Source organism: Pezoporus wallicus, unplaced genomic scaffold (assembly GCF_028554395.1).
Source record: "Pezoporus wallicus isolate ANWC-B61680 ecotype Strahan unplaced genomic scaffold, APGP_CSIRO_Pwel_v1 contig_3365, whole genome shotgun sequence".
Taxonomy (NCBI): domain Eukaryota; kingdom Metazoa; phylum Chordata; class Aves; order Psittaciformes; family Psittacidae; genus Pezoporus; species Pezoporus wallicus.
In genome coordinates, this window is record NW_026640883.1 from 1,408,287 (window position 1) to 1,434,168 (window position 25,882).

Sequence of the window (25,882 nt, forward strand, 5' to 3'; positions counted from 1 at the left end):
TATATATATAAAACTATATATATATATCTTATAGCTTACCCTTTACAGGTGGTATTCAAAAAGTGAAACTGCATACCGTGCTTGCTTAGTTTCATTCATAACTTTCCTTGATGACTGAAGCTGGTAATTTTGGCTTGTCCACTGTTCAGGAAAATTATGGTTCAAGCAGTGTAATGAATATCTATGTGGTGCATCTATATGCTTTAAAAAAATAATACTTTAGTCTTTATTACCCTGTAGAATTGGGTAATAGTAAAAAGTGTTAGGGATGTATCAATTTAGATGGACCACTGCAATAATTAGTGTAATCAAATGTTAAATACATCCAGGGATTATGTTCTGTCAATGACCAACTGTAATCTGAATTCTCTCTTAGTTTGGGGGCAGTTCACTCTTGTATCTCTTCAATGTTTATGAGGAACAAGCCTAACAGCTGCATGTCAAATTTCTGTTTTATCATTTGTCTTACAGAAGTGCAAGCATGGCATCCATGGAAGAAAACTTTCCTCGAGGGGGCATCCAGAAAAAACCCACAGAGGGAAAAACACTCAACACAAAGTTAGAGCGGGACAATTTGTTCGATGTATGTTATTTGTGTGTTCTTGATTAACTCTTCTCAGGGCTCTTCCACTCTCAGAATATGACCTGCAATCCTTCCTGTCCCTCACTTCTATAACAAACTATAGAAAGGACTTGCAAGAAGAGATGTCTGACATCTGCCTTTCTCGTGATCACTTATAGATCCCCAATGTCTGATGCATATTAAATGTGGTAACAGACAAAGTTAGATCAAAATTACTGAGCAGGCTTTAGCTTCTAAACTATCTGTAAGCATTTTTTCCCCCGAGGTGCTTGTGTAGTGAGGCTGGTGTTAATGGGTATAGGCTAAGTTTGGTCTTTCTGTTTCTGTTAGTTGTGTGGTGCAGATCTTGTGCCACTCTCTTCCATCCCAAGATTCACAGTTTCATAAATGATAAGCTTCAGCCCAAAGGAGATATTTTGGAAGACTTACATGTAGGTCTGCAGCAGTTACCAGGGTGGTTCTCTTTTTCTCTCCAATCCTAGTATTTGCTTCTACTTTTATTCCTGGCAGTGGAGTTCTGCCTTAGTGCAGAGTTCATCTCTTTATCCACTTTTATATTTTACACTCTCTGTTCATAATCTGCTTTAGGTTCGCCATGAAGAAAAGTCCCAGAAAAGAAAAAGGAGCCAAAAGGATCAAGGAAAGAAAAAAAAGTTCAAGGCAGACAACATAGCTGCTGCTAAAGAAAGCTTTGTGACTATTGAGCCATTGATGATTGAGGTTTGTGGTAAAATGTTTTTGTACACATCTCTCTTCTGGGCTATGTAAAAATGGTATGTTCTTCCTTGCTGAGGTAAGGACAGAAATGTCTTTACCATCCTGGTAACCACAGTATGCTATTCTTCTTCCTTTCCCAGGCACTCTGTGAGGGGATGCTGCTCCTTGGCTGTATAAAAGAGGTCAGTGACTACGAGCTAGTTGTAAGTTTGCCCAGTGGACTTTCAGGATTTGTGCCGGTCACACAGATCAGTGATGCCTACAACAAATTGCTGAGCAAGCAGGTGGCCCAAGGAGAACTTCTGGAGGTAAGACCTTGGACTGTGTCTATGTCTGTGAGCTAGGGATTGTTAATAGTACCTCAGAACCAACCCTGAAGTCTTGCTTAGGATCCTGGTTTATGGTGTCTTGCTGCTGACTTGAATTTGACTGTCTACAGTGCCTTAGCTGTGGCTAAATAATCCTTGAACTTTATAGACAGTCTGTTGAACGTGAAGAGATTGGTTTTGCCTATCTGCTGCTGAAGCTAAATACTGATCCCTGGCTGTAGGCAGTGATGGAAAGAAGTTAGGGAAGTGGTTGGAAAATGATGTGAGGGTGCAAGTGTTTCTGAGAGGCATGGCAAGTAGTACAGTGCTTGCAGTTTAACTGTGTGTTGATGAACGCAACATGTTTCTGCGTAGTGCTGATATAGACGGACCTTGACTTGGAACTGGCTTTTCCAAGCAAATTTGCAATTACCTGATGGTGCTGTTTGCTAGAAAGAAAGTAATTGTTCAGTGGAGTGGCAAGCAGTTGTAATGTTCATCAGTTGTTGGAGTTCATGTCTCTCTTTTTACTTTTATTGATAACAACTTATAGCGATAATATATATTATTATTTTATAATATCCTGATATTAACTATTAAAGTGTTGTTATCTCAACCCTTGGGTTTTATCTGTTTCTGATTTTCCTCCCTGTCCCACTGGGTGCGTGGTGGGGTGGGGAAGTGAGTGATGGGCTGTGTGGTACTTAGTTGCTGGTTGGGGTTAAGTCACAGCACCTTTCTATATTATGTAGAATAATAAATTTTTTATGTTTTTCTCTTGACCATCTTCCTGGGCAGGACTTGAATTCGCTTGTGGACTTGTATTCTCCAGGGACACTGGTCAGGTGTATTGTGACCACTATTGAGAAGAGTGCTGATGGACGTCGGAGTGTCAAATTATCGATTGACCCCAAGAAGGTCAATAAGGGACTGAATGCTTCAGCACTAGCATCAGGCATGGTACGTGCTCTGGGTCTGTCACAGCCTCTCTAGGTTGGGTGCCTCTTGCATAATGCATGGGGGAACATTTCAGTTTGTCCTTGCATGAGATCAGAGCAGAATGTGGAGCTTCTCCCACCATAGGAGACCTGGGAGGAGAGGATAGTACTGGGTTTTGGCACCAGGTTGTCTCTCATGAAACCCATTTGCCTGATTCTGCTTTGATATGGACAAGTTATTTAATGATTTCTTTCTGGGTAGATTTCTTCATTACTTTTGGTTTTGAGCATCCAAATTTTTTCCCCTTCTGGTTTATGAAATCCATCCATCCATAGTCCCGTAAGGGTAGAGCTGAGACCTCACTGCCGTATGAGCTGTATAGTAAGAAATAATACTGTGTTCTTTCTGCTGCTCTGGAAACATCAGTTCTCTGTCCTATGAAACAAGTGAGTGCTTGGGTGGGAAATACCTTAGCAGATGTGCATTCTCTGAAGACCCAGGTGTTTTATCACATTACTGAATTGCAGTGCTTCTCTCCCATCAGCTGCTCTCTGGCTTCGTGTCTAGTGTGGAAGACCATGGCTACCTCATTGATATTGGAGTCAGTGGGACTAATGCTTTCCTGCCTCGTCAGAAAGCCCAAAATTACATCAAAACAGTCAAGAGAGGTAAGAAGTAGTGCAGGAGTTAAAAGGGAGGTGGAGAATGACTGATTAAAGCCTATTTTATCTGTGGTTTTAGTGCACCTCAGTGAGATTGGGTCAATGTGGAATCATTGCAAGTTGCTGAAAACAGTTTTGTGGATGGTCTGCAACAAACTGCTGGGTTTCAGCCTGTTTTCTGATAGATTATGTTACTGTTCCAAGTCTGTCCATCCCTGATGGCAGTAGACTTCACTTGAATTGAGAGGACTTCTCATAGTTCCCTCAATAGAGGGAACTCTGAAAAATATTTGGGAAGAGTGGAAGGGAATCTTTGAATGTTCCTGGTGGAGGTTTTATGCTGTGGCTTGTCCTTGTAGGGTCTGACTTGAAAATAGGCCAGAATCTGAACTGTGTTGTTGTGGAAGTAAAGAACGAGGGAAGAGTGGTCCTTTTGTCCATTGACCGATCAGAGGTTGCTTCATCCCTTGCAACAGAGAGACAGAACTGGTCACTCTCAAACTTATTGCCAGGGCTGGTGGTGAAAGCTCGAGTGCAGAAGGTAAGCTCTGGTTGGGATTTGATTTGGGAGTGTGGTGTGTTTGAGCCTTGCTAAGACAGAGAGACAGCTGAAATAGAGATGGAAGTTTATGTTCTGGAAAGTTTTGTACTTGGGCTTAATTACCTTACAGTAGCAAACAGTATTAACTACTAGATACTTGCTCCACATCATTTATCTAAGGTGTGATCTCAGTCCTGGTTGTGATGCCATGAATATAAAGGCTTCAGCCTGAAGTTGGTGATGAAGCTTGAAGCAGAACAGGATCCATTTTGTGTTTCTCTGGCATTTACCTAGGTAAAGTATTAAACAGATTAGCAGTGGTCTTCAGAGTGTACACAACATTATTAAAAATCTCAAGGGTTGTTTTTGCAAAACAATGTAGAAAGCAGAATCATTAGAGGTTTTCTGGTCTCTTGTGTTGTGTTTGTTGATTGGCACTGGCAGTGCCTTTCTGTGAAACTTGTGAATTGCTCTCTGAACTGCATGAAAATGGAGTGAAAATCTTATTTTGGCATTTTTTCCTTCCCCTTCCTAGGTGGCCCCCCTTGGGATCAAGCTGAGCTTTCTGTCTTTCTTCACTGGCATTGTGGATTTCATGCACATGGACCCAGAGAAATCCACGAGCTATTCTCCAAATCAAGTGGTAAGGAGGGTGAAGGATGGCTGGAGTTGGTATATTGCTTACAACATCTCTTATCTTCTCCAAAATTTCTGTGGAATAACCTCTGAAATCTTGCTGATGATAGCTGCCTTTCTCATCCTTTATTTGAATTATCATGGCTGCTTTAGAGTTGTAATGAGCAAAGTAATTCCTGGGTTAATGGAATACTGACTTGGGAAGCATGAGAGACTTGCAAGTGATAGAAACATTACTTATTGCGGTCACGTTCCCCTCACTTCACTGGTACCAGACCAGTCTGTAAAAACAGACAAAAGCAGAACTCCCTCATCTGTGAAGCTGTTAAAATGGAAGTGATGTCATAGTAGTAAATACTGGAAAGTATTTGTACATGGACAGAGAGTTCAGGTACCAAGCATAATGTCTAAAAACATGAGCAGTATGCCTTTCTGCTCTTTTGTTTACAAGCTTCTGTTTAACAAACACAGTATTTTCTTCTCCCAGGTGAAAGCTTGCATCATCTCTATCAACCCCACATCCAAGGTGGTGCGGCTCACTCTGCGGCAGGCCTTCCTCCACCCTGGGGGATCCCCAGACCAGGTCTCCAATGATCGCATAGGGGCAGTGGTGGAGGAGTCGACAGTGAAAGCTTTCTACAAGCAGTTTGGTGCCGTCTTTGAGCTTGATGATGGCACTCTTGCATTTGCACGGGTAAGTGCCAGGGTAGTGAGGCAAGTCCTCCATAGCTATCTTGGCCTACTGGGGAGGGAGGCTAGGAGGAGACAAATGTAACAAAATTAAGACAATGTGGAAGGTATTTGCCAAATCATACCTCCCCTTGTTCGGGTTGAAATGTAGGAGGGTTGTGGAAGAAATGGTGAAACCTGCTTCATACAGAGAGTATGTAGAGGATCAGTTTTGTTAGATGCTACCACTTCAACCTAAGGGCTCTATCAGTGCTTTTCTAAACACTAAGTTGTAATTTGTTTTTTCTAGTTGAAACATCTTTCAAAAACCAGAAAATCATTTAAACCTGGAGCATTTAAAGCAGGATGCAAACATAAATGTCGAATCATTGACTACAGCCTGATGGATGAGATGTGTATTGTATCTCTGAAGTAGTAAGTTTCATAGATTCTTCCAGAATATTGGTTGAAGTATTAGAAATGGGTGGTTGAGAGTGCAACATTGCTTTGCTGCAATGGTGTTTGTAACTCAGTTGGTGAGCTGAGGCACAGGGAGGCTAAATTACTTCTGTTGAGATCATGTCAGAAGACTGTAGCTGACAGGAAATTGAACCTTGATCTTCCAAGTCCCAGCCCAATTTTCTCTTCCCTCTCAGTATTCCATCTCTGTGGCTTTAAGCAGTGTGGGTAATTGGCTTTGCTTTCATAGAGCCGTGGCTGGTGGCCATAACTGTGTGGCTGTCACCTGGAATGGAGCCTGGTGAACCTCCTTGAACTTTATATCCAGAGAGTTGTTTTGGGAGGTGGGTCAGTTAGAGTAAAACATAGAACTCTGGAGTTGTGGAGTGTGGGTGGGGGTGTGTGTGTGTGTTGGGATAATGAACATTTTGAACAAGGCAAGTAAGGGACTGTGCTGTCCTGGACTTTCTTCAAGTTGACTGGTCATCTCTTGCTGTGTCTCTTTCCTAGTCAGGTTATTGAAGCCCGGTTTCTGCAATACCAAGATATCCACACAGGGGATGTGGTGCAGGTAAGTTTTTGAAGGACTTAAACAGTACTGTGTGGTCATTATTCTTAGAACAATGATATAGCTAATGTGCATTTCCTCTGCCTAATATGTGTGTTCAGCTTTTGATCCAGACTAGAGAGATGAAATTGAGGAGGACTCAATTCTTGCAGGACTCTAATGGAATGCAATACTCTTCATTCCCCATTTTGTCCAGCTTTTTATTCATGATGCTGCCAAGGGAATAAAATTTTAGCCATGGTCAGTCATTTATGACCATGAATACATTTTTAGAAAGACTTGAGAGAAAGAAACTAAAACTCACCTTGCACTCAAAGTAAAAAAGTTCATATGTGGGCCATTGCAGTTAGCTGTTGGGCAGAAAGTAACTCAGTTATCATTCTTACGCCTGAGTCATGACTGTATTGCATTTGTCTCTGGAAACAATTCTAGTTTCCCAGAGTCAATAGGGATTTTGCAGCAGTAGCCTATGCTTAATGAAAAGAGGCTGTAAAACGACCTTATGGAATGGTTAAAAGTTAATGGGTCAGATTGGTTGGGTGGAGTATGGGTTGGACTAAGATTTTATTTTTCAGAGGGCAATAAGATTTGGTGATAATAGGTAATGCAGTGTCTTGACCATTTGCTACCCGTGCATGGTCAGCTTTTCATGTTATATCTACTGATTCTTTTTCCTGTTTTCTGTTCTAGGGTAAAGTGTTTGCTCTGAAACCTATTGGGATGCAGGTGAAAGTGACTGATGCGATTAAAGGGCTTGTGCCATCTATGCATCTTGCTGATGTGATCCTCAAACAGCCTGAAAAGAAGTATAACATAGGAGATCAAGTCAGGTGTCGGGTGAGAGCTGCCAGACAGGGTCTTCAGCTTTTGTTTTGAGTACTTCGTGGCTGAACTGGTCAGGCAATGGCAGACAAACTTTTTGAACCTTCTCGTACTCCATTCTTGCAGGTGCTGGAGTGCAATCCTGCAGGAAAGAAGCTGATCCTTACTTTAAAGAAAAATCTTGTTCAATCGAAACTTCCAGTCCTCTCCAATTATGAAGATGCAAAACCAGGTCTGATCACACATGGCTTTGTGGTGTGTGCAAGGGAATTTGGCTGCATTGTGAAGTTCTACAATGATGTCAAAGGTCTGGTACCCAAGAATGAGCTGAGCTCAGAACCCATATCTTGTCCCGATAAAGTCTTCCATGAAGGACAGGTAATTACTGTACTGATGCCATGCATTGTGTTTGAATGCAAAAGAGAAATCTGCAGTTGAGTTGGCTCCAACATGGGTTTTTCCCTTGAGAAACCAGCTACACCAAGAGATGTTTATGTTCTTTCACTCTAAGTAATAATCGTACCCCGTTTAAGAACATTAGGCTGTGAAAGAGGCAGCTCTTTGAGTGTTTCACAGACCTGTCTTTGTTTCTAGGCTGCCTGCTATGGTGTGCGGGAAGCACCATGGTATGTGATACAGGGTCTAGGCTACAGTTTCTTCTGAGAAATTTGAAACTCTTACCCATAGAATCAGAAAGATGAGATTTTCTGCCTCTGCATTGTTCTAATTTTCCTGTTTGTTTCAAATCCTACACATCTTAAACCAGATGCTCTGGGAACCTTGTTGCTCACCAAGTTCTGTTCTTTGTTGTGCACAAGCTTATACAGATCTCAGCCCTCTCTTTTTTTTTTTTTTTCTGGTGCTTTTATTTGTCTTCAATGGTACTGTTTGGCTGTCTAAAAGAAGGGTCATTTTCTAGTCAAGATTTCTGAATGTAAATCTGGAGATCTGAATTTTATTCTCAACTCTGCTACAGACTTGCAGCATACTTTTAACAAGTCATTTAATTATTGTGTACTTTCATTTTCCATCTGTGTGATCAGAAAGACATTTGTATCTGATCGAACCTGTTAAATTCTCGCCACTGGCCTGCTGCCCTTAGGAATAAGAAAAAGTATACTGTGTATGCGTTTTCCAGTCTCATTTTGGTAGCACACTGAGGAGGAGTATCAGGTGAATTAAACTTTTGTGGGTTTTTTTTTTTTGTTGCTACAGGTTGTTAAAGTAATGGTCTTAAAATGTGAGCCCCAGCAGGAAAGACTCTTGTTGTCCTTCAGGTTATCAAGCAAACCAGCCCTGGACAACAAAAAGGAATGTACTCCAAAGAAACAGGAAGTGAAATATCAAATAGGAGAGGTATTGAATTCAATGACAGCTTCCTTTTTTTACCTTTTGCTACCTGTTTTCCAAGTGATTTGGTATAATTTTGAAGCAAATCTGTTGTTTGTCAGGAGCTAGCGTTAAATATGCATTTCTTATTGTGTGGTTGGTCTCCTGGATCAAAACCTCTGTTGTCAAAGGTCAGAATAAAGGAGTCCCAGGGCAGTCCTTCTGGAGGTACCAATTAGTGCTCCTTTTCCTAGGTGGAGTCCTCTTTCTTCTGCATGCTGCTGATACTCTCACTCCAAAACCAGTTGCTTTTGCTCTGGAAAAACACAGCTTCAGAAAAATGTTTTTAAATGCTTCCATGTTGTCTTTGGAATTAACACAGTTTCCAGCACCCTGCAGGTATTGCTAATGCAGGAATAGGACAGTACTAATCTTGTTTAAATTATTCCCTTCACCCTTCAAATAAAAACCAAGAGAATGTTTGTAACTCTAGATTTCTCTGGTAGCTGAGTGTTGCTTTTTTATTTTACTAACAGTGTTGATGTGCTTTTTAGGCACAGCCCTGTTGATGTGAGTTTTTTTTCATGTATAGCTGGGAGGCAGTGCCAGAGCCCCTGCAGCACAGCATTTGGTACCCAGTGCACTGAAAGGGATAACTTCAACGACACTTGGAGTTTTATATCACTGTATTTGTCCTCTTTTCAGATGGTTGATGTAAAAGTCTTGAAGAAGAAAGATAATGGGCTAGAGGTTTCTGTCTTGGAAGATGAAGGCAATGTGACAGCCTCAATTCCCACAGTGCACCTCTCTGACTTTGTTGCTACCTGCAAGCTCCTGTGGCATTGTCTTCAAGAGGGAGATGTCCTGCCCAGAGTTATGTGCCTAAGTGACAACGGAGAGCGTATTGTATCCTTTGCCACCCCAACCAGTCAAGCAAAGAAGTGGGGAGGAGGTATATGTCAGGAATCCTGAGTATTTGCAACAAACAGAAGATACACTAGTTAGTGTGCTGAAGCGGATATGCCTGTCAAACTATTAGTGCTTCGAACAGTCATTATAACTTGCTTGTGTTAGAAGTGTGGCTCAGCTGCTGCTAGAATCCCATCAGAACCAGGACTTGGTTGTGAATTGACTGATCTTCCCAACCAGCTTCTAGTCTGTTAATCATATCACAGCCTGAGCAAAAATTTTGCTGTTTTCACACTAAAAATCAGAACTGAAATTTTAGGAAGTTGACATTTCTGCTAGTGTGAAACATGCATCTTTAATGCTGAGCAGCTTAAGAGACATCAGTTGCTAAACTTCAGTGCAGAGAGATCAAGACAAATTGGAATTGCAGGATTTTGAGTTCCTGAATTGTCTAACATCCAAAAAGCACTCTAGCTCAGTGGTTAGCAGCACCAAGAGATTTGCTTGGTATGAGGCTCCTTTCATTCATCTTTTCCCATTTTTCCTAACTGGTTGTTCAGATCTTGAGCAGAAAGTCTGCAGTGATTTCTGCAGTACAGGAGGAGCAGGTTGTGAGAAGTTTCTCTGAAATCCAGCCTGGGATGCTGTTGACTGGTTATGTGAGGAATGTTATGCCTTTTGGAGTGTTTGTGGAGTTCCCTTTTGGTGTGACAGGACTGGCACCCAAAGTGGTAAGCAGTACCCTCACTTCAGTAAACAGCTTGTATTTAATCAGTTATGCCTGGAACATGGCTTTTGGCAAAGGTACCATAACGAGCAAACAACAGGGCTGCAGATCCTGTGTTTGCACCGCTCCCCTTGGTAAGGTAGGTAAAAGCTGCTTTTAAGTTTGTGTTCGAATTCACTTCCAAATAAAACTAAGGACTTCTATTCAGGTGTGCTTAAGTTTCAGCAAGGATTTCATGTGACTTCAGTAATTAATTTTAATTGATGGTTTTTTGATAGTCTCTGTTGAATTTCCTTATGCATTTTCATGAAGTCTTAACATAAACCCGTGTTGTGAGAAGTGCTGCAGGTGATAGCTAGCAGCTGTGCTCAGTAACCCATGCCCCTTTGTTTTCTTTGTTTCTTTGCACAGAGCATGAGTGACAAGTTTGTGACGGACACCAAGGACCACTTTGTGGTGGGACAGACTGTAATTGCGAAGGTGATGAGCATTGATGAGGAGAAGCAGCGCGTGCTCCTCAATCTGAAGGTGTCAGAGTGCAGCTCAGGCGATTCTGCTGCAGAGAGCTTTGCCCTACTGAATCAATATTTCAAGGAGATGAAAGAAATCAGAAATTTGTTGAGAAGAAGAGGTAAAAGATTTCACATATTCTGCTAAAGGAGATCATATCACAAAGAAGGGGCTCCAGGGGAGCAAAGAGGGAAAACCATTTTCTTTTAAGTGAAAGAGTCAGTTCAAGCAAAGACATGGCTTCCAAGAGGAGTTTATTGCAGAAGGGTCATGTCTGCAGTGTTTGCTAGTGAAGCCAAGAAGGCTTTTTGGAATTACAGCTGGGACAAGCCGAAGAAGCTGCTCTTTTCATTTACGGTTGCAAGGCGTCTAAGAGAATTAAAAATAAGGGGAAAATAGACAAACTGTGAGGTCCATATACCAAAAGAGGAAGGGGAGATAACAATGGTACAAAAGGATGGATTCCTTGAAGTGCTGTGAAGGTGCCAGGGTGAGATTGGATATTCTGTGGACCAAAGCCTTACTCCAGCCTTGCTTTTTTGGTGTGAATGTTTGTAATTCCTTTATGAACCAATCTAAAATTTAATCAACTGAGACATAATGCCAGTAAATTCACCATTTAATTATGTGTCGCAGGAAGCATTGTCTCTGTTTGTCTGATTATCTATTTGAATCTGACAGTAATTAATTTTTAGTACTCTGTAGGTTTCACCTATAGTGACATCTTGTTACAAATATTACAAAACATTTTTGTCTTTAATGTTTTGTTTCTTAGAATTGTGAAGTAATAGGTCTGTTTTGTGGCAGTATTAATCTCCTTTATTTTTACCTTTTACTGCATGCAATGCCAGGTGCCAGTGTTTCTGTAAGACTGGAAAATATTCTTTTGAAAATTACCAGATCCTTCATGTCACAAAAGTGTTTCTGCTTTGATTAACTCTTAGTGTTGACTTTGTATTTCTACAGATTCAGGAGTCTGAACTTTGTTTTCTGTTATGAAGGTGTATATAAATGTTTGTGCACTCTTGAGCAGATGTGAAGGTTGTCTTTGTTTTGCAAAGAAACGACACAAGTAAAACTGACTTCCCACTTTTTTTTCCTTTTACTTAGGGGAGTCCAGCATGACTCAAGGCCTTTGTGAGTTGGTGCCTGGGAAGGAGCTGCAGCTGGTTGTGCAGGATGTGAAGGAGGATGGCTCAGCACTGTTCAGTGGCAGCTGTGTTACAGGCTTGACTGTAACAGCCACTCGCTACCATTTGGGAGGTCAGGGTTTTGTCTTTGATTGCTTTGGGTTTCACTCTTGTACTTTGAAACCTCTGTCCTGAAATGAATTCTGATGACAAGAAACTAACGTAGGAGGAGTCTGATCAGAGTAGGGATTGACTTGAAGAGTAGTTTCCTAATGTGTTATTCATCCATTTGCATGATTTGGAACATAACTTTTAAACCTGCCTGTGCCTCTGCTGCCTCATCTCTAAACTGGACCTCAACCTGCCTGAGATCTTGGGTATCTTATAAGGTGTAGTTTATGCTCTGAGATCCTTAGTTGAACTGTACTGCATATAGACAAAGTACTAATACAAGCTCCAGCTTTCTCAGTGTGCTCATTTATTTATTTTAGAAATACATTCTTTAGAGAATTCTCTATCTGAAATTGCTGTTAATTTTTCTTTTAAATCAATGGGACTTTAAAACAGGTCTGCAGTGTTGGTACTTTGCAATTCAAAAATCAAAGCAGAAAAGTGCCATATTCTGTAGAACCAAGCAAGTACATGCCGAGATGATGAATATAAACTGCTAACTTCAGCAGGAGTAATATCCCAGCGCTTCTGTGTTTTCCAGCAGCAGTTAAAGTGATGATGTTTTTGTGCATGTGTTGGCATAATTTTTCAAAACCTGTATTACCTTGAATTTGTGTTTAGTCAGCCTTGTCTGCATTATTGAAGAGTTCCATCTTCATAAAATCAATTTAGTTCTTCCATGAAAGGATCAGACTCTTTCCAAATTAAAAAAATCCCCTTTTATTAGCTCCTTGCCATTAATGTTGGAGGAATCTGTTCTTTTCTGAAAGAGATTTATTATACATTTGGTACCAAGTTGACTTTGTTACAGTTACTTAGTTCCAGTTAGTAATTAAGTAGTCTTTTTATCACTGTGCTGTTTAGGAGTTAAACTGGAGCACAGGCAACCCTTCCTGTCATGTGCTACTAGCTCAGTTGCTCAAAATTCTTTACTATCATCAGGAGATAATCTCCTTTTTCTCATTTGTAGACAAAAAAATTATTCCTGGTGAGAAAACCAAGGCTCTGGTTCTTCATGTGGATGCCCTCTCATCCAAGGTCTATGTTTCTCTTCGGGAAGAACTGTTAAAACGAAGAGCCAAGCAAGTATGTGTTCGGTTTTTGGATTTGTGTGTTTCTGTTCATCTAGCAAACTTTAGGCGATTAATGCATTTTGTGGGGGGGCTGTTTTCTCTTTGAGAACTGGGAGGTAGTGTGGAGGGAGTCAGAGTCTCAGCAGGAGAAGTCACTATCTCCATTTCTGTCTAGCGGCTCACGGAGAACTCCCAGCACTATGCCATCGTGCAGCACATAGCAGAAGAGTTTGCCGTTGTGTCTTTGGAAACAGGTCAGCTGGCAGCTATCCCCATAGCATCTCACTTCAATGATACCTTCCGCTTTGACTCAGAAAAACTGAAGGTGGGACAAACGATCTCTGCAACCTTAAAAGCAGTGAAGGAGAATGACCACGGACTCCTATTAGCAGTACAAGGCTCAGCAAAGAATAATGTTTTTGTAAGGGTCCGGAATGAATCTGAGACAGCATTAGAAGAGGTGCTTGCTGCTGTGAAACACTCGCTTTCCCTGGGGGACGTTGTTACTGGTACTGTTAAATCTGTCAAACCAACCCATGTCACAGTTGCTATTGATGACAAGCTGACAGGTTCAATCCATGCATCCCGGATTCTGGATGAAGTTCCCATAGGCTCTTTTCCAACGTTTACTCTGAAAGCTGGACAGAAGGTGACTGCTCGAGTCGTTGGAGGCAGAGATGTGAATACTCACAGGTGGGAAAACACGCACATAATATTACTTCTCGGAGAATGAGAAGGGTAAAACAGATACTCAGATGTTCTAGGCTGTTCCCTCTGTCAGCAGATGCTGTTAACCGCTACCTTTGCTGGAGTAGTTGTACCCTGAGGAAATCTATTGTATTCTATCCCAAGTCCAGGTTTTAGTGAACTAGCTCTCTGCCTGTGTCAATGTATTTATCTTGAGTATAGATTGTAAGAAAAAAAGATGTCTAAACTCCGAAGGTCCAGTGGAAGCCTTAAATATAAGCAGGATTTGGCTACAGGGGCTAAATTTGCTGGAGTATTTTGGGTACCTAAATTGCCAGTGAAATAGTACTGGGAAAAACTGGAAGGAAGGCTTTGGTAACTTTAGGGGGCTTACACCTGGTTTCTTTTGCCAGTGTGGAGGGATTACAAGTGAGTGACTGGGGCCTGGGGAGATCATGAGAAAATTTCTTTTTCCTGTTCTTTAGGTACCTGCCTATCACCCATCCACACTTCACACGGTCCATTCCAGAGCTCAGCATTCGACCAAGGTAAGTATCAGTCTCTGTGCTGTCTGTAGGTGCTTCCCAGACCTTATATCCTTATGGGTTTACTCCCTTGCTCCTCCCATCTGTGAAGGAGCTGGCTGTGAGCAAATACCTTCACGTGAATGCAGTGTGGCAAGTCCTCCTACTCTCACAATAACTTGAGCCTGTGAGCTGTATTAAACCTCACAGAACTTTCTTAGCACCTGACTTCCTTTAAATGTCCTTTTGGCTTCAGGTTCTGCCAGTCTAGAGTCTGGCATATCTGTTCATGTCAGAATGATTCCCTAAAGTCCAGGGAAGAATTAATTTCCTGTAGAAGGGTGCAGCTGGGGAGGGGATGGGAATGAAAGTCACAATGGCATTGTCACCATAATCCCCTGGGTTTCTAACTCCTATCTTCATCATCATTAGGACCAAAGCTGTCTTACTGATAGCCTCTTTCTTTGTTTGCAAACAGTGAAATAGAAGGGGAAGTCACAGCAGTGCTGAGCCGTAAAGAAGACAGTGCCACCAAGAAACTTGAACTATACAGTGTTGGACAGACAATCACCTGTTTTGTGAAAAAGGTGAGGTCAGAGTCTTTGTAAGAAGTGTGTCGAGGAGGCAGCAAGTGGGGGTGACCTCAAGGGGTCTTAGTTCAAACCTAAACACTGACATTGCTGGGGTCTTCATTAACTTTAAGTGTAGCCCATGCAAAGTGTAACATCTTAAAGGGAGAAGGAAGTCACATTTTCTATGCTTAACATAGTCAAGCTGACACATCCTCTTTGACATGCCTATGTGTTGCCAGCAGGTGCTTTCCATTCTGGGCTCTAGCAAAGGGGGCTTTGAGAAATTGCATATTCCACCAGCACAAAATACTCTTACTGCTGATCCCCTGTGAGGACTTGTCTGAATCACAGCAGTGTTATGCTTTTAAGAGTAGAACCCAAATCACTGTTTTTGCTTGGTGCAAGAGCTAAGGCTGAAGTAGTTCTTTCTAGCCTTAAATTAACAAACCCCCTAGGGAAGGACTTTTTTCCCAAGGTCTCATGTTGTTTTCTCTGGTTATGTGCCATCTTCTCAGTATAACATCCTTAAGAATTGGCTGGAGGTAGAAGTTGCCCCTGACATTCGAGGAAGAGTTCCTCATCTGCTGCTGTCTCTGAACACCAAGGTAAGAGGCCATTACAGATAAAATGAAATGTAATTTTTTCCATGCACATGGCTGCAAGTAGTGACTGCAGATGCTTCTGACATCCATGTCAACTTATAACCCAGTACTCTGTTATAGGCATCACTGCACCTCTCTGACAAGCGATTACTATGCCTGTAGCTGGTTTGGCTCAGGTCAGCAAAGCCATTGAAGCAATGCTGTCAAGTATATACATCAAAGATGTGCCTAGAAATTTTAAAGCTTCATAGAAGAAACACCAGAGTTGCTCAGAGCTCTTTTTCTAACAATAAGTGGAAATCTGTCCTTTCAGGTCTTGAAACATCCAGAAAAGAGCTTCAAAAATGGCCAGGCAATATCGGCTACAGTGATTGGAACAGGTGTCACCGAAACAAACCTCTGCTTGTCACTCACAGGTATAGTGGCGACTTCACAGCAGAACCCCACTGCCTATGTTTTACTCAGAGGTCGATGTGCACTGACCCCTCAAGTGAAAATGTTATACTCCAGAGCCAAGCTGTACCTCCCTGTAGGACAGAAATAACCCCCGTGACTCTGACGCAGATGTAGCAGCATGCAAGGCAAGAGTGGTCAGACCTGTAGGTTAAAGAATCACTTTACTACTATCTCAGCATGAAGCCCCTCTTTGAGCCCTTATGAACATATTCTCTTCTGATCTCAGACATGAGATGGTATATTTGTTATCATTTGTCAGTTATTCTGGATCTGGAACTGTGCAACTAAGGGACCTTGTCTGGGCTGCCAAGGCAGATGTTGCTGTGAACTGAGAATGAATAGGCTGCACCTTACCAAAAGTTGGTGGGTTTGATATGTGACTAAGCAACTAAAACCAGCTTCACTGACTCATTCCCCCTGTTGCTTTGGTTGCATACTTTTGACATCTGTGAAGCTCTATTCCTCCTTCACTTTTTCCAGGAATTCAGTCACTGGAGCAGGGCACCATCACTGTGGGCATGGTAACAAAGGTGACTCCACACATCGGTTTGACCATTACGCTGCCAGGTGGGAAGAGAGGCAAAGTCGGCATCTTTCACCTGAGTGATACGTACACGGAGGACCCTCTGGGTGACTTCAAAGCTGGCAAGATTGTCAGGTCAGTAGTTCTCCTGTTCCCTCAAGCTGCAGGGCTTAGAAATGTCCCCCTTTGATTACAGGCTTTTTGCTGTCATAAGATGATGACAGAGCTGTAAGGTTCAGTCTGTAGCTAAAAGTAATGCTGACTTAAGACCTTATATGTGTTTGGGTGAAAACCTTACCTTTTTTATATATGACCAAGCCTCTTTTCAGCTCCCTTCTTGGACTGTGTTTTGAGCAGCAACTAAGTTGCTGGTGGGACTGAGGGAAGCCAGTTATCTGAGCTCTGCTGTGGTTCTGTGAGCTGTTTGGCAAGTCAGCTGTCTTTACATTTGCAATGCACAAGTAATTTCATTTCCCTACTTCACAGACTGGTTGGGAATGCTGGAGAGTGCCACAGACCAAGTGATTCAGCTGTAACAATCTTCAACTCTTCCGTACTAGCAATAGAGACTGAGTAAAGCAAGTAGATACGTTTCAAAAAGCCCTTTAGCTGATTTCATGAACAGTTGTGTCCTGTTAGCTTGTGTTAAACAGCAGGTGCTCCGAGGGACAGAGTCGTTTCTTACCTCTGGAGCATCATTCTGCTGGTGAGAATACCTATTATTTTACCTGTGTCTTTTTTTAACAGGTTTTCTGTTTCCTCTCCTTACTCTGCCATGCAGGTGTTACATCATCTCCAATGAGAATGGCAAAATCCAGTTATCTCTCCGCCAATCCCGGTATGTGTCATCAGTCTGTTGATCTCCTGGTGAAGAAAAGGATTGTAAAATACAGTAACTGTTGATTTAGATGGACCAGTGTGAAGTATTAAAAGGACAAGGTTTAGAGGGTTTTATTTTTTTCTTTTTTAGGGATGAGACTTATTCCTACTTCAGAAAGATTTTTCTGTGTATTGGCATGGGGATGATTGATCCTTAATGTAGAGCTGATCTTCCTGTTTATTGTAGTTTCTAGACCTGACTTAACTTCTTTTGTATATTTATTTGGGAAGAAAGGGAAAGTTCCACTATTGAATTTGCAGTACAAACATGTTACATTTCAGTGTTCATCTGCATTTTAACCATTTTGATTAAATATCAGATGTGGTCCTAAATTATCTCTTAAAACTGAGCCTCTTGCTTTGTCTTCTCTAAGGAACAAAAATGCATAAAGCATGCGGAATGACCTACCTTAGAAATAAGTGGGGAAAAAAAACCAAGCTAGTGCTGTACGGAATTTCATGTAGGATTTTACTCTCCTTCTTAGTGGCAGAGGAAGCCAGGCTGATCTGTTTTGTTTGGCTTTGTTTACAGCAGCATGTCTGTTTCCTAATGTTATGTATAGTTTGGCAGAGATGCAGATAGTCCATCAGTACATTTGAATAAACTGAAGGGTGTCTCTGATCTGGTACATTTTCCAGAAAGTACAAGCTGTTGTTAATACTGATTTCTTTTTTTTTGATATTCAGAGCAGGACGTGGATTATTCCGTTAGGTGCTTTAATTTATAAACTCTTTTTTCTTTTAGGCTAAACCCAAAAAGCAAAAGCAAAGTGGAGGATGTTGAAATAACATGTATTAAGGATGTTAAAAAAGGCCAGCTAGTGAGAGGCTATGTCAAATCAGTCACTTCATCAGGTGTATTCTTTGGGTGAGTAGCATTAGGAAATTAATCTGATAAATAAGGGGTCTCAGAGAACTTACTTTGAATGGATGATTCTGGAATCTTGTTTGGGGGTGGTCTCTGGCCTAGTGTGGTGTTGCAAAATGAATTTGCTCCTAGGAATCAAGATGTCATTGTTACTTTCTTGAGCTTATGAAATTAAAATAGGGGAAGTTTGTGTGTTGCTATATAGAACTGGTGGCGCCACAGATATCGTCACTGTGCTTTTGCTTTTCTCCCACTGTGGAATACTTATTTTTGGTTTTATTCCTCTTCTCAGCTTGTCACCTTCTCTTCTGGGCCGAATACTGTTCCAGAATGTCTCCCCTTACTTTGTACAGAAACACTCCTTATATGAAAAATACCTGCCTGAAGGAAAGCTGCTCACTGCCAAGGTGCTTGGGTAGGTCCAACATTCTTTAAAAGGGGCTGTGAATTAGTAGAAAGGAGGTGCTGGAGGAGGAGATAATGGAAAGAGGAAGGATAAAAGCTGGAAAGATTTGAAAGAAGTTCATAGTAGTCATTGTAAATGCTCTGATATTTATTTATTTTTTCCCCTTGTCTCCTGCTACTCCTGGCACCACAGTGTAAATGGTAAAGAAAAACATATTGAGCTTTCTCTCCTACCTGAGGACACTGGGATGCCAAGCATCTTGCCTGAATCCCTGGGCCTACCACGATATGATGCAAAAGAAGAGAAAAGACAGGCAGATGATAGGGAGAAGAGAGAACAGTTTAAGGTGAAGACAAAACGGAGAATAAGAAGCTCTGAAAGTGAGCAGGTATGTATGTGATTGCACAGGACATGACAAAGGACTTGGTTGGCTCACATACCGGAGGGACTAAGAATATCCACTGGGGACAGGCTGAGGTATTATACAGAGTAGGAAAAAAAAAGATTAAATTGTATTGAAGATCAGAAAAAAAACATTCAGTTTGGGTAGGAGTTAACTAAATTAGCAGCCAAATCATGTTGCCTGTGGACCTGTCCTGTTGGTCTTGACACCATATGTAGGCGAGCATGGGTTTATTCTCTGTTGTCTCTGTTGTGTGAGAGGATACTGGGAGGTGCTGTGCCCAGGGCATCACTTTCTCTGCTGTCACTCTTAACTTTATGATCAGAATTGCCTTTGTGATTTATCCCAGTTGTTGCCCTCCACCATCCATTCATTTCCCTCTTGCTGCAGGAGGCAAAGCCAAAAAAAAGGAAGATCTGCCCCACAGATGAAAATGACAGTGGAATTGAGGTATATTACCGGGAGGAGGAGGAGGATGACCAGGAGGAAGAGGCAGATAAAAAGAAGTCTAAGGTGAGAAGTTTGGAGGAGAACCTGAGTCTGAAGTGACTTTCCAGGCCTGCTGAGGTGTGTCAGTTTTGATTGGATGACAATAAGTATCATTGCTGTGGACAGAAGTCACACAGACTGGTATTTGTGTCATCTGAAAATGGCTTGAGATAGATTGAGTTTAAATTACACCAAAGGTGATCAGAGTTTAATGTTTTGCTGGTGGGCTGTTGCAAGTGTGAGAAGTCAGTAGTACTGGCCAGAGAGAAGCCACAAGCAAACAGCAGTTGTCCTGTTGCAGTGTAAAAACTTCAGATTAAAAACTGGGGCATTCCCTGTATTCCTCCAAACAGATAAGAAAACCTGGTGAAGCTCCCAGGCTGCAGGTTTCTGTGGGGTTCACCTGGGATGAGGATATGAATGCCATGGATATACCTGTGCTGAATCAGAAGGAAGAGAGCTCAGAGAGCGAGGAGGAGGAGGATCTGCACTCAAAGGTACTGTGTACTAGTGTTGTCTGCACAGGAACCACCACATGGTGGCTGTAATGTGATGTCTTGGTATTTGCGTATCTCTGTCCCATAGCAAAGCCTTTTAACCCAATGGAACATCTCTGACAGCTAATACAGAATTTCCTGAACTACTCCAAGCACTGAACTTAGCAGCAGATATCTCTGAAGCAGAGGACAAAAGCCCCTATTTTAGCAGAGCTGCATGAAAATAGGGTTTCTCATGTTGACATGAAAAGAAAATTATTTAGGGTCAAAAAAAAAAAACATTTTAATGAAAGTGAAATTTTTGTATTTGATGTCAGCTTTGGGTTTTTTACCTTTCTGAGTGTTGTAAATTTACAGGAAAACCTGAAGATGAAAAATCTTTTCAAATTATAGTCCTCTTATTTAGAAAACCACCAAAAAATTCATTTGTGCTGTACTGTTTTAGAAGAGTTTTTCCATGTGAGCAATTCAACAAAAACAGAAACAAGCTCATGAATTGATTTCATGCTTGCTCTTCAGGATTTCCCCTGTCCCTCAAAACTCACCTCTGCAAAAGCTGTGCATTACTGATGCTTTGCTGCCTAGGGTGTAGCTGCCTTGTGCAGAGAGCTATGGTACTGTCAGTTCCCAGTTTAGACCTGAGCCACTCTAGTGATCCAGGAACATCCCCCAGCCTAGCACAATTTCTCCCCATGTATTACGGATTTTTACAGAGTGAATGGTGGCGGTGAGCACTGGCCAAGAGGGTAAAGGTGGAAGAATGAGGGGTGGAGTGTGAATCCTGCTGTTGGGGTGCAAGACTAGCAAAGAAATTGGTTCCTCAATGTATTTTATTAAAATGAGATTTCATGTACTGTTGCTTTGCTTGGAGATGTGAAGGGCTGGAGTGCATGTACCATTTTCCTCCTCTTAAACAATTGGCTTCATCTCTTCATGTGAAAACTGCAGGCCTGCCTGTTCCCACATGTAGTGCCTGCTTTTTTCCAGTCCTCCTTTTTTGCTCTTTCAGCTGAAAAAACAAACAAAGAAGGAGAAGGAGCTAGAGAAGCAGAAGAAGGAGAAGGAGCTGTGCAAATTAGAGGCAGCTCTGATGGACCCCAGTCGACAGCCCCAGTCAGCAGATGACTTTGACCGCCTGGTGCTGAGCAGTCCCAACAGCTCCATTCTCTGGCTACAGTACATGGCTTTCCACCTCCAGGCTACTGAGATTGAGAAGGCCAGAGCCGTGGCAGAGAGAGCGCTTAAAACAATCAGCTTCAGGTAATAATGGGCCTCTGCCTTTCTTTGCCCCAACAAGTAAATGATGGTGAGGTAGTTGTGGGAGAAGAGCATTAGTAGTGTCATCAGTGTGCATGCATGTAAGTGTGGAGTGGCAGAGTCTGTTTCAGTGAGCTCAAAAGGATTAAATGGTAGCAATTGTCAGCTGTCCCTTTGAAGGTCTGTCCTGAATCACCACAGTTGGCCTGCAGCTTGGTTGCTGCAGCTCATGGGTGCAATAATTCCCCCAGGGTGTCACTGAGTGCACACATACTTTTGAGCAGTCAGAAGGGTTTGGAAGAGCATAATGCTGTCAGTGATGTTGTCTTTGAATTAAAACATGAAACAAACTGTGAAACTCCTATCGCTTTTTCACAGGGCTGCACCCTTGTATATTAAATCATCTCTACACCATGATTAAGTATATTGTGCTTTCTTGAATCATCCTTGTGTTTTTTAATTACAAACAACGGTGATCAAAAGTTGTCGTGTGAAACAGCTGCTGTGCTTTGCTCCAAAACTGGTATTTCAGTGAGCAGTATGCCCCCTTCCTTTATGCTGGAGGCAGGCTACAACTCAGTGAGTCTTTGGAGGGTGGTTTGCAAAAAGCTGATGAAGACTGGTAAAAGACTAAATATTCTTGTTTACATCTGCTTTAAGGGAAGAACAGGAGAAGCTGAATGTCTGGGTAGCTTTGCTGAACTTGGAGAACATGTATGGTACTGAGGAGACACTGATGAAGGTCTTTGAGAGAGCCATTCAATACAATGAACCTCTGAAAGTCTTCCAGCATCTGTGTGACATATATGCCAGTTCAGAGAAGTACAAGGTAAGATAGTGTCAGCAGGTCCTAGTTATGTGTCCCATCCAGTCATGCCATTGGTAGTAAACTACCAGTACTGGCTGTATAAACTTACAGATGTCAGATGTTAGGCCTCTCCTGTTCCTAACTGAAATTAATAGTTATGATTGACAGCAGACAAGGAATTATTGATACTTGCTTTTCCAGCCTAAGTGTTTGGAGGTAGCTGGGCCAAGAGTAAAAGTCTTAAAGCTCCATGGCTTCATTATGAATCTGTGTGATCTAACCCAACTCTGCCCTTCCAGCAAGCAGAAGAATTGTACCACACCATGCTGAAGCGTTTCCGTCAGGAGAAGTCTGTGTGGCTGAAATATGCCTCTTTCCTCCTGAGGCAAGGCCAGACTGAGGCTACACACAGGCTTTTGGATCGTGCTCTCAAGGCTTTGCCCACCAAAGAACGTAAGTACTCTTCCCCATCCTTAATGTGGACCATGTTTTGACAGGTCTCCAGCAGATGGTCTGCTCTCTGATACCTTTGCCTGTGACAATGTTTGTAATAGGTGAAAAGTGCAGCTAGTTGGTGTTGAACATGCTGCCTTTGTCTCTCAGGGGAGGGGAAGCTTCAATGTGGATATCAGTGCTAAATCCTCCTGTAATAGAATTTGCTGATATGGCAAAAGCAAGGCACCCAAAGCAAAGGCTGTTTTGATTCTTACAGCCCTCTAAAAAAGTTTAGTTGGTCTAGTCGGAGGTTTGTGGGGCTGCCCATGGATGCTGCAACATGCATTTTGAATTTAAGAATAAATTTCTGTCTCCTGCAAAGAGCTGAAATGGGACGTGAAGTGTGACCCTTCTCTCTCCCATTCTGATTCCACCTTGGTGCGGAACCACTTTACAATAGAGCCTTTTGTCTCTGGGTAGAGATGGTGCTGTCTCTGTGTCTGCCTCTGTTCTATGTAATTGCCACTCATGGGTTTGTTCGTAGGGAAGAGAACTGTTGTGATACCCTAACATGTCATTACTTGTTCCAGATGTGGATGTCATTTCAAGGTTTGCACAGCTGGAGTTCCATTCTGGGGACTCAGAACATGCCAGGGCTCTCTTTGAGAGCACCCTCAGCAGCTATCCCAAGCGAACAGACATCTGGTCCATCTACATAGACATCATGATCAAACATGGCAGCCAGAAGGAAGTACGGTGAGTTGTGCTACAGGAGGCTGGGAAGGGACAGAGTACAGTGCTTGGAGTAACACCTGAAGAGAGCAGAGGTGCCCTGCAGTGTGTATAGGGCTTCCTAGAGCAAAGCAAAAGAGGATTTTTTGTCACCTAGAGAAAGAAAACTGGGGTGTATGGAAGTGCTTATCCTTGCCAGGGCTGAGGGGATTCCAAGGAGGTCCATAGGGCAGAGAGAGACTTGGTTTGTAAGTAGTGGCCTACATGAGAGAAACTAGAGGACTTGCACTGAAGTTCATCTGTCTCTCCAGAGGGATTGCCTTGTACTCAAGGGTGAGATCGATCCCTTGTGTATCCTGTAACATAAAGGTGGAGGTTTTTTTTTCTTGCCTTCTCTTTTCTGAGACTTCACAAAAGGCAGCTTCCTACACTATGGATCCAGCCACATCTACTTAACAAACACAGGGTCAAATACAGTGGCTGGATCTTAGCTTAAGTTGACCAGCAGCCTTAATGTTCTGCAAGCAAATAGAAGGCTTCTACTTCGAGGGTTTGGCCAGATGTCAGGAATCTTCTTCAAGCAGGTTGAATATCTTCTGTCACTTCCTGCTCTTTGCTCAGTTGCGAGACTGGGGGGCTTGTACTGAGAGCTGTCACCACCAGTGTTCTGAGTTACTTTGGTTTCTTGCAGGGACATCTTTGAGAGGGTTGTACACCTGAGCTTGGCACCAAAGAAGATGAAATTCCTCTTTAAACGTTACCTGGATTATGAGAAGAAATTTGGCACAACAGAAAGTGTCCTGGCTGTTAAAAGAGCAGCACTTGAATATGTGGATACCAAGAGTTCCCTTGCTGACATCTAAGTACGATGCAAGTAAAAGCAGAGAGACTCAGCTCTAAATGCAATGTGGAAACTGAGACGTGGAATTCTGCCATGAGTGTCCATGGACAGTGAGTTGCTGGAGAGTATTGGTCTATGACCAAACCAAACTGCAAAGAGCAAACTAAGGAATAGATTTGATAAATGTTTGCAGCTTTGTCCAGATGTTACAAATAATCCTGGTCTGTTGATGACTTTGAAGACATGTTTTTTAAATATAGGCTGTTTTATAACCAATACAAACATCAGCCATATCTGTTCTACATCCTTGTGTCAAGTATACATGTGAATAAGAGCTACCTTGGGCTTTTTCCTGAAGCTGATCAGCCACAGCTCTCAGCCTCTTCTTGTATGATGGATAGTCCAATTCCATAATCACTTTAATCACTTTCCTGTCCCTCTGCTAGACTCAATTCAGTAAGCCTGTATCTGTCCTGTACTAGGGAGCCCAGCACTTGATACATCATCTCCGATGTCTCGCTACTGCAGAGCAGAGGGGAAGGATGACCTCCCTTGGTCTGCTGGTAATGCTTTTCCTAGTGCACCGCAGAATGCTCGTCTTCTTCATCTGAAAGGGCATTTGCCTTTAAAGTCCACAGCATCCAGTTGTGATGAATCCCATGGCTGCAACCATCTATCGTAACAAGGTGCCAGGGATTGATGACAGAAAAAATTGTAGTTGTTGTCTCTCAAGAGAAATCAGTGAAGTCAAAGAAAAAAGCATTTTTTCTGTGCTGAAAAAAAGTCATCCCAATCTAACCTTCTGCTTGGAAAAAGCCAGGGATCTTGGGTGCTTCTGTAGTCTCCATCACTGTTGTTGGTGCCTTCTTGCAACTCCAGTAAGGTGTGGATGTCATCTTCTACATGTTTTACATGAACTAGATGATCCAAAAGTCATTTCCAGCCCTAACCATTCTAAGATTATCCAATGTAGACACTAGTGAGTGGGTGCCCAGCTTTGAAATATCAAACTTGGAAGAGTCTTACTCATTGTAAGTGCTCTGAACTCAAAACCAGAGCTCTGCAGGACCCAGCTCTTCTGCCTCTTTGAATGCCCACTGTTGGCAAGGTTGAATGATTCAGCATTTAATTCATGCCCAAGTCTGTTGGGATCCAGAAACCAGTTGTTTCACTTCTTGCCCCCAGGAAGAGCAGGATACTGTACTCAGATTTTGCTTAATGCTCTTCTAGAGGAGGAGGCTGCTTGCAACATCCAGTAACAGCTGCTGCTTTCTTAAGAGCACAGCTGCAATGACAGTGGCTTTTTCTTTTGGATTAATTGTTATATAATAGAATACATAAATAAGCGTCACAATAGAAACCAAGATCCCTTTGAGGCATTGTTTCTTCTTGACTACTGGGGCTATTACAGTCTCTACAGTAGTCAGCAGGGAAAATGAAAGACCTGTGTGTAATCCTCCATACTGGAGGAGCTTGGTTTTAACCCATTTTGCTGTTGGGAAGTTTGCCCCAAGTGGCAACCTATAGGCTTCTCTGCAATGGGGTTGGTTTTGGCCTCTGGAGGAAAAGCAGAGGGCATGTGATCTTGCAGCCTGTGTAATGCAGCATACCAGGAAATCGGACGTTTTGGGGAGAAGCCTAGCCTGGTTCTTGTGCTGGTGTGTAAATCCATGTGGGTTAATGTCCCTCACCTCAGAATCCTCACTGGGGGTGAATGAGTAACACAGATGGCAGGGATATTCATGAGGGTACTAACGAGCTATGAGAGCTGTCTCAGTGGGGGCTGCCATGCTTGGGTGGCAGAGAGGAGGAAAAAAATCCCAACCCTGTAATTGCAAACAAGTATTTCTGAATGTGGCGGCTTGCTCCACTTCCCACTGTCAGCTGTCCACCCAAACATGCCTCTCCAAGAAGAGGGAGGGAAAATGGACAAGCCCCATCCCCATCCCAGCACATGAAAAGTTACTGGAGTTAATGGAGAAGTGAGATAAATAGCGCAAAAGCTGGTTTGTGCTCATGATTTATTCTTGAGATAAATAAATCCATTCCCAAGCATTACGTGTCTTGCCCCTTTCCTTCAAAGGAAGGATGTGGGGGAGAAGGAACTGGAGTGGAGGTGGTTCAAAGGAACAGTGACGACTACCAAGGAG

At 42.4% G+C, this 25,882-nt stretch overlaps 1 protein-coding gene across 2 annotated transcripts; it reads left to right on the forward strand.

The window, feature by feature from the left end:
• Positions 1–398: 398 nt before the first annotated feature.
• PDCD11 (programmed cell death 11) lies at positions 399–24,014 on the forward strand. Of its 2 annotated transcripts, XM_057420960.1 has the most exons (35): positions 406–583; positions 1,172–1,303; positions 1,441–1,608; positions 2,407–2,568; positions 3,092–3,215; positions 3,569–3,750; positions 4,286–4,393; positions 4,874–5,080; positions 5,366–5,490; positions 6,025–6,085; positions 6,773–6,919; positions 7,031–7,282; positions 8,120–8,260; positions 8,939–9,139; positions 9,703–9,873; positions 10,281–10,500; positions 11,490–11,642; positions 12,651–12,766; positions 12,929–13,446; positions 13,926–13,988; positions 14,443–14,551; positions 15,052–15,141; positions 15,452–15,554; positions 16,075–16,252; positions 16,899–16,955; positions 17,742–17,864; positions 18,157–18,279; positions 18,463–18,658; positions 19,064–19,186; positions 19,516–19,659; positions 20,669–20,919; positions 21,577–21,745; positions 22,024–22,177; positions 22,750–22,915; positions 23,583–24,014. In XM_057420960.1, exons 1-35 carry the CDS (start codon positions 482–484, stop codon positions 23,752–23,754), a joined length of 5,511 nt encoding a protein of 1,836 aa, XP_057276943.1. In that variant the 5' UTR covers positions 406–481; the 3' UTR covers positions 23,755–24,014. The 2 variants fall into 2 exon arrangements, with proteins under 2 accessions (XP_057276944.1, XP_057276943.1); XM_057420961.1 differs by lacking the exon at positions 22,750–22,915 and having other exon boundaries at positions 399–583; positions 23,583–23,751.
• The last annotated feature ends 1,868 nt before the right edge of the window (positions 24,015–25,882 follow it).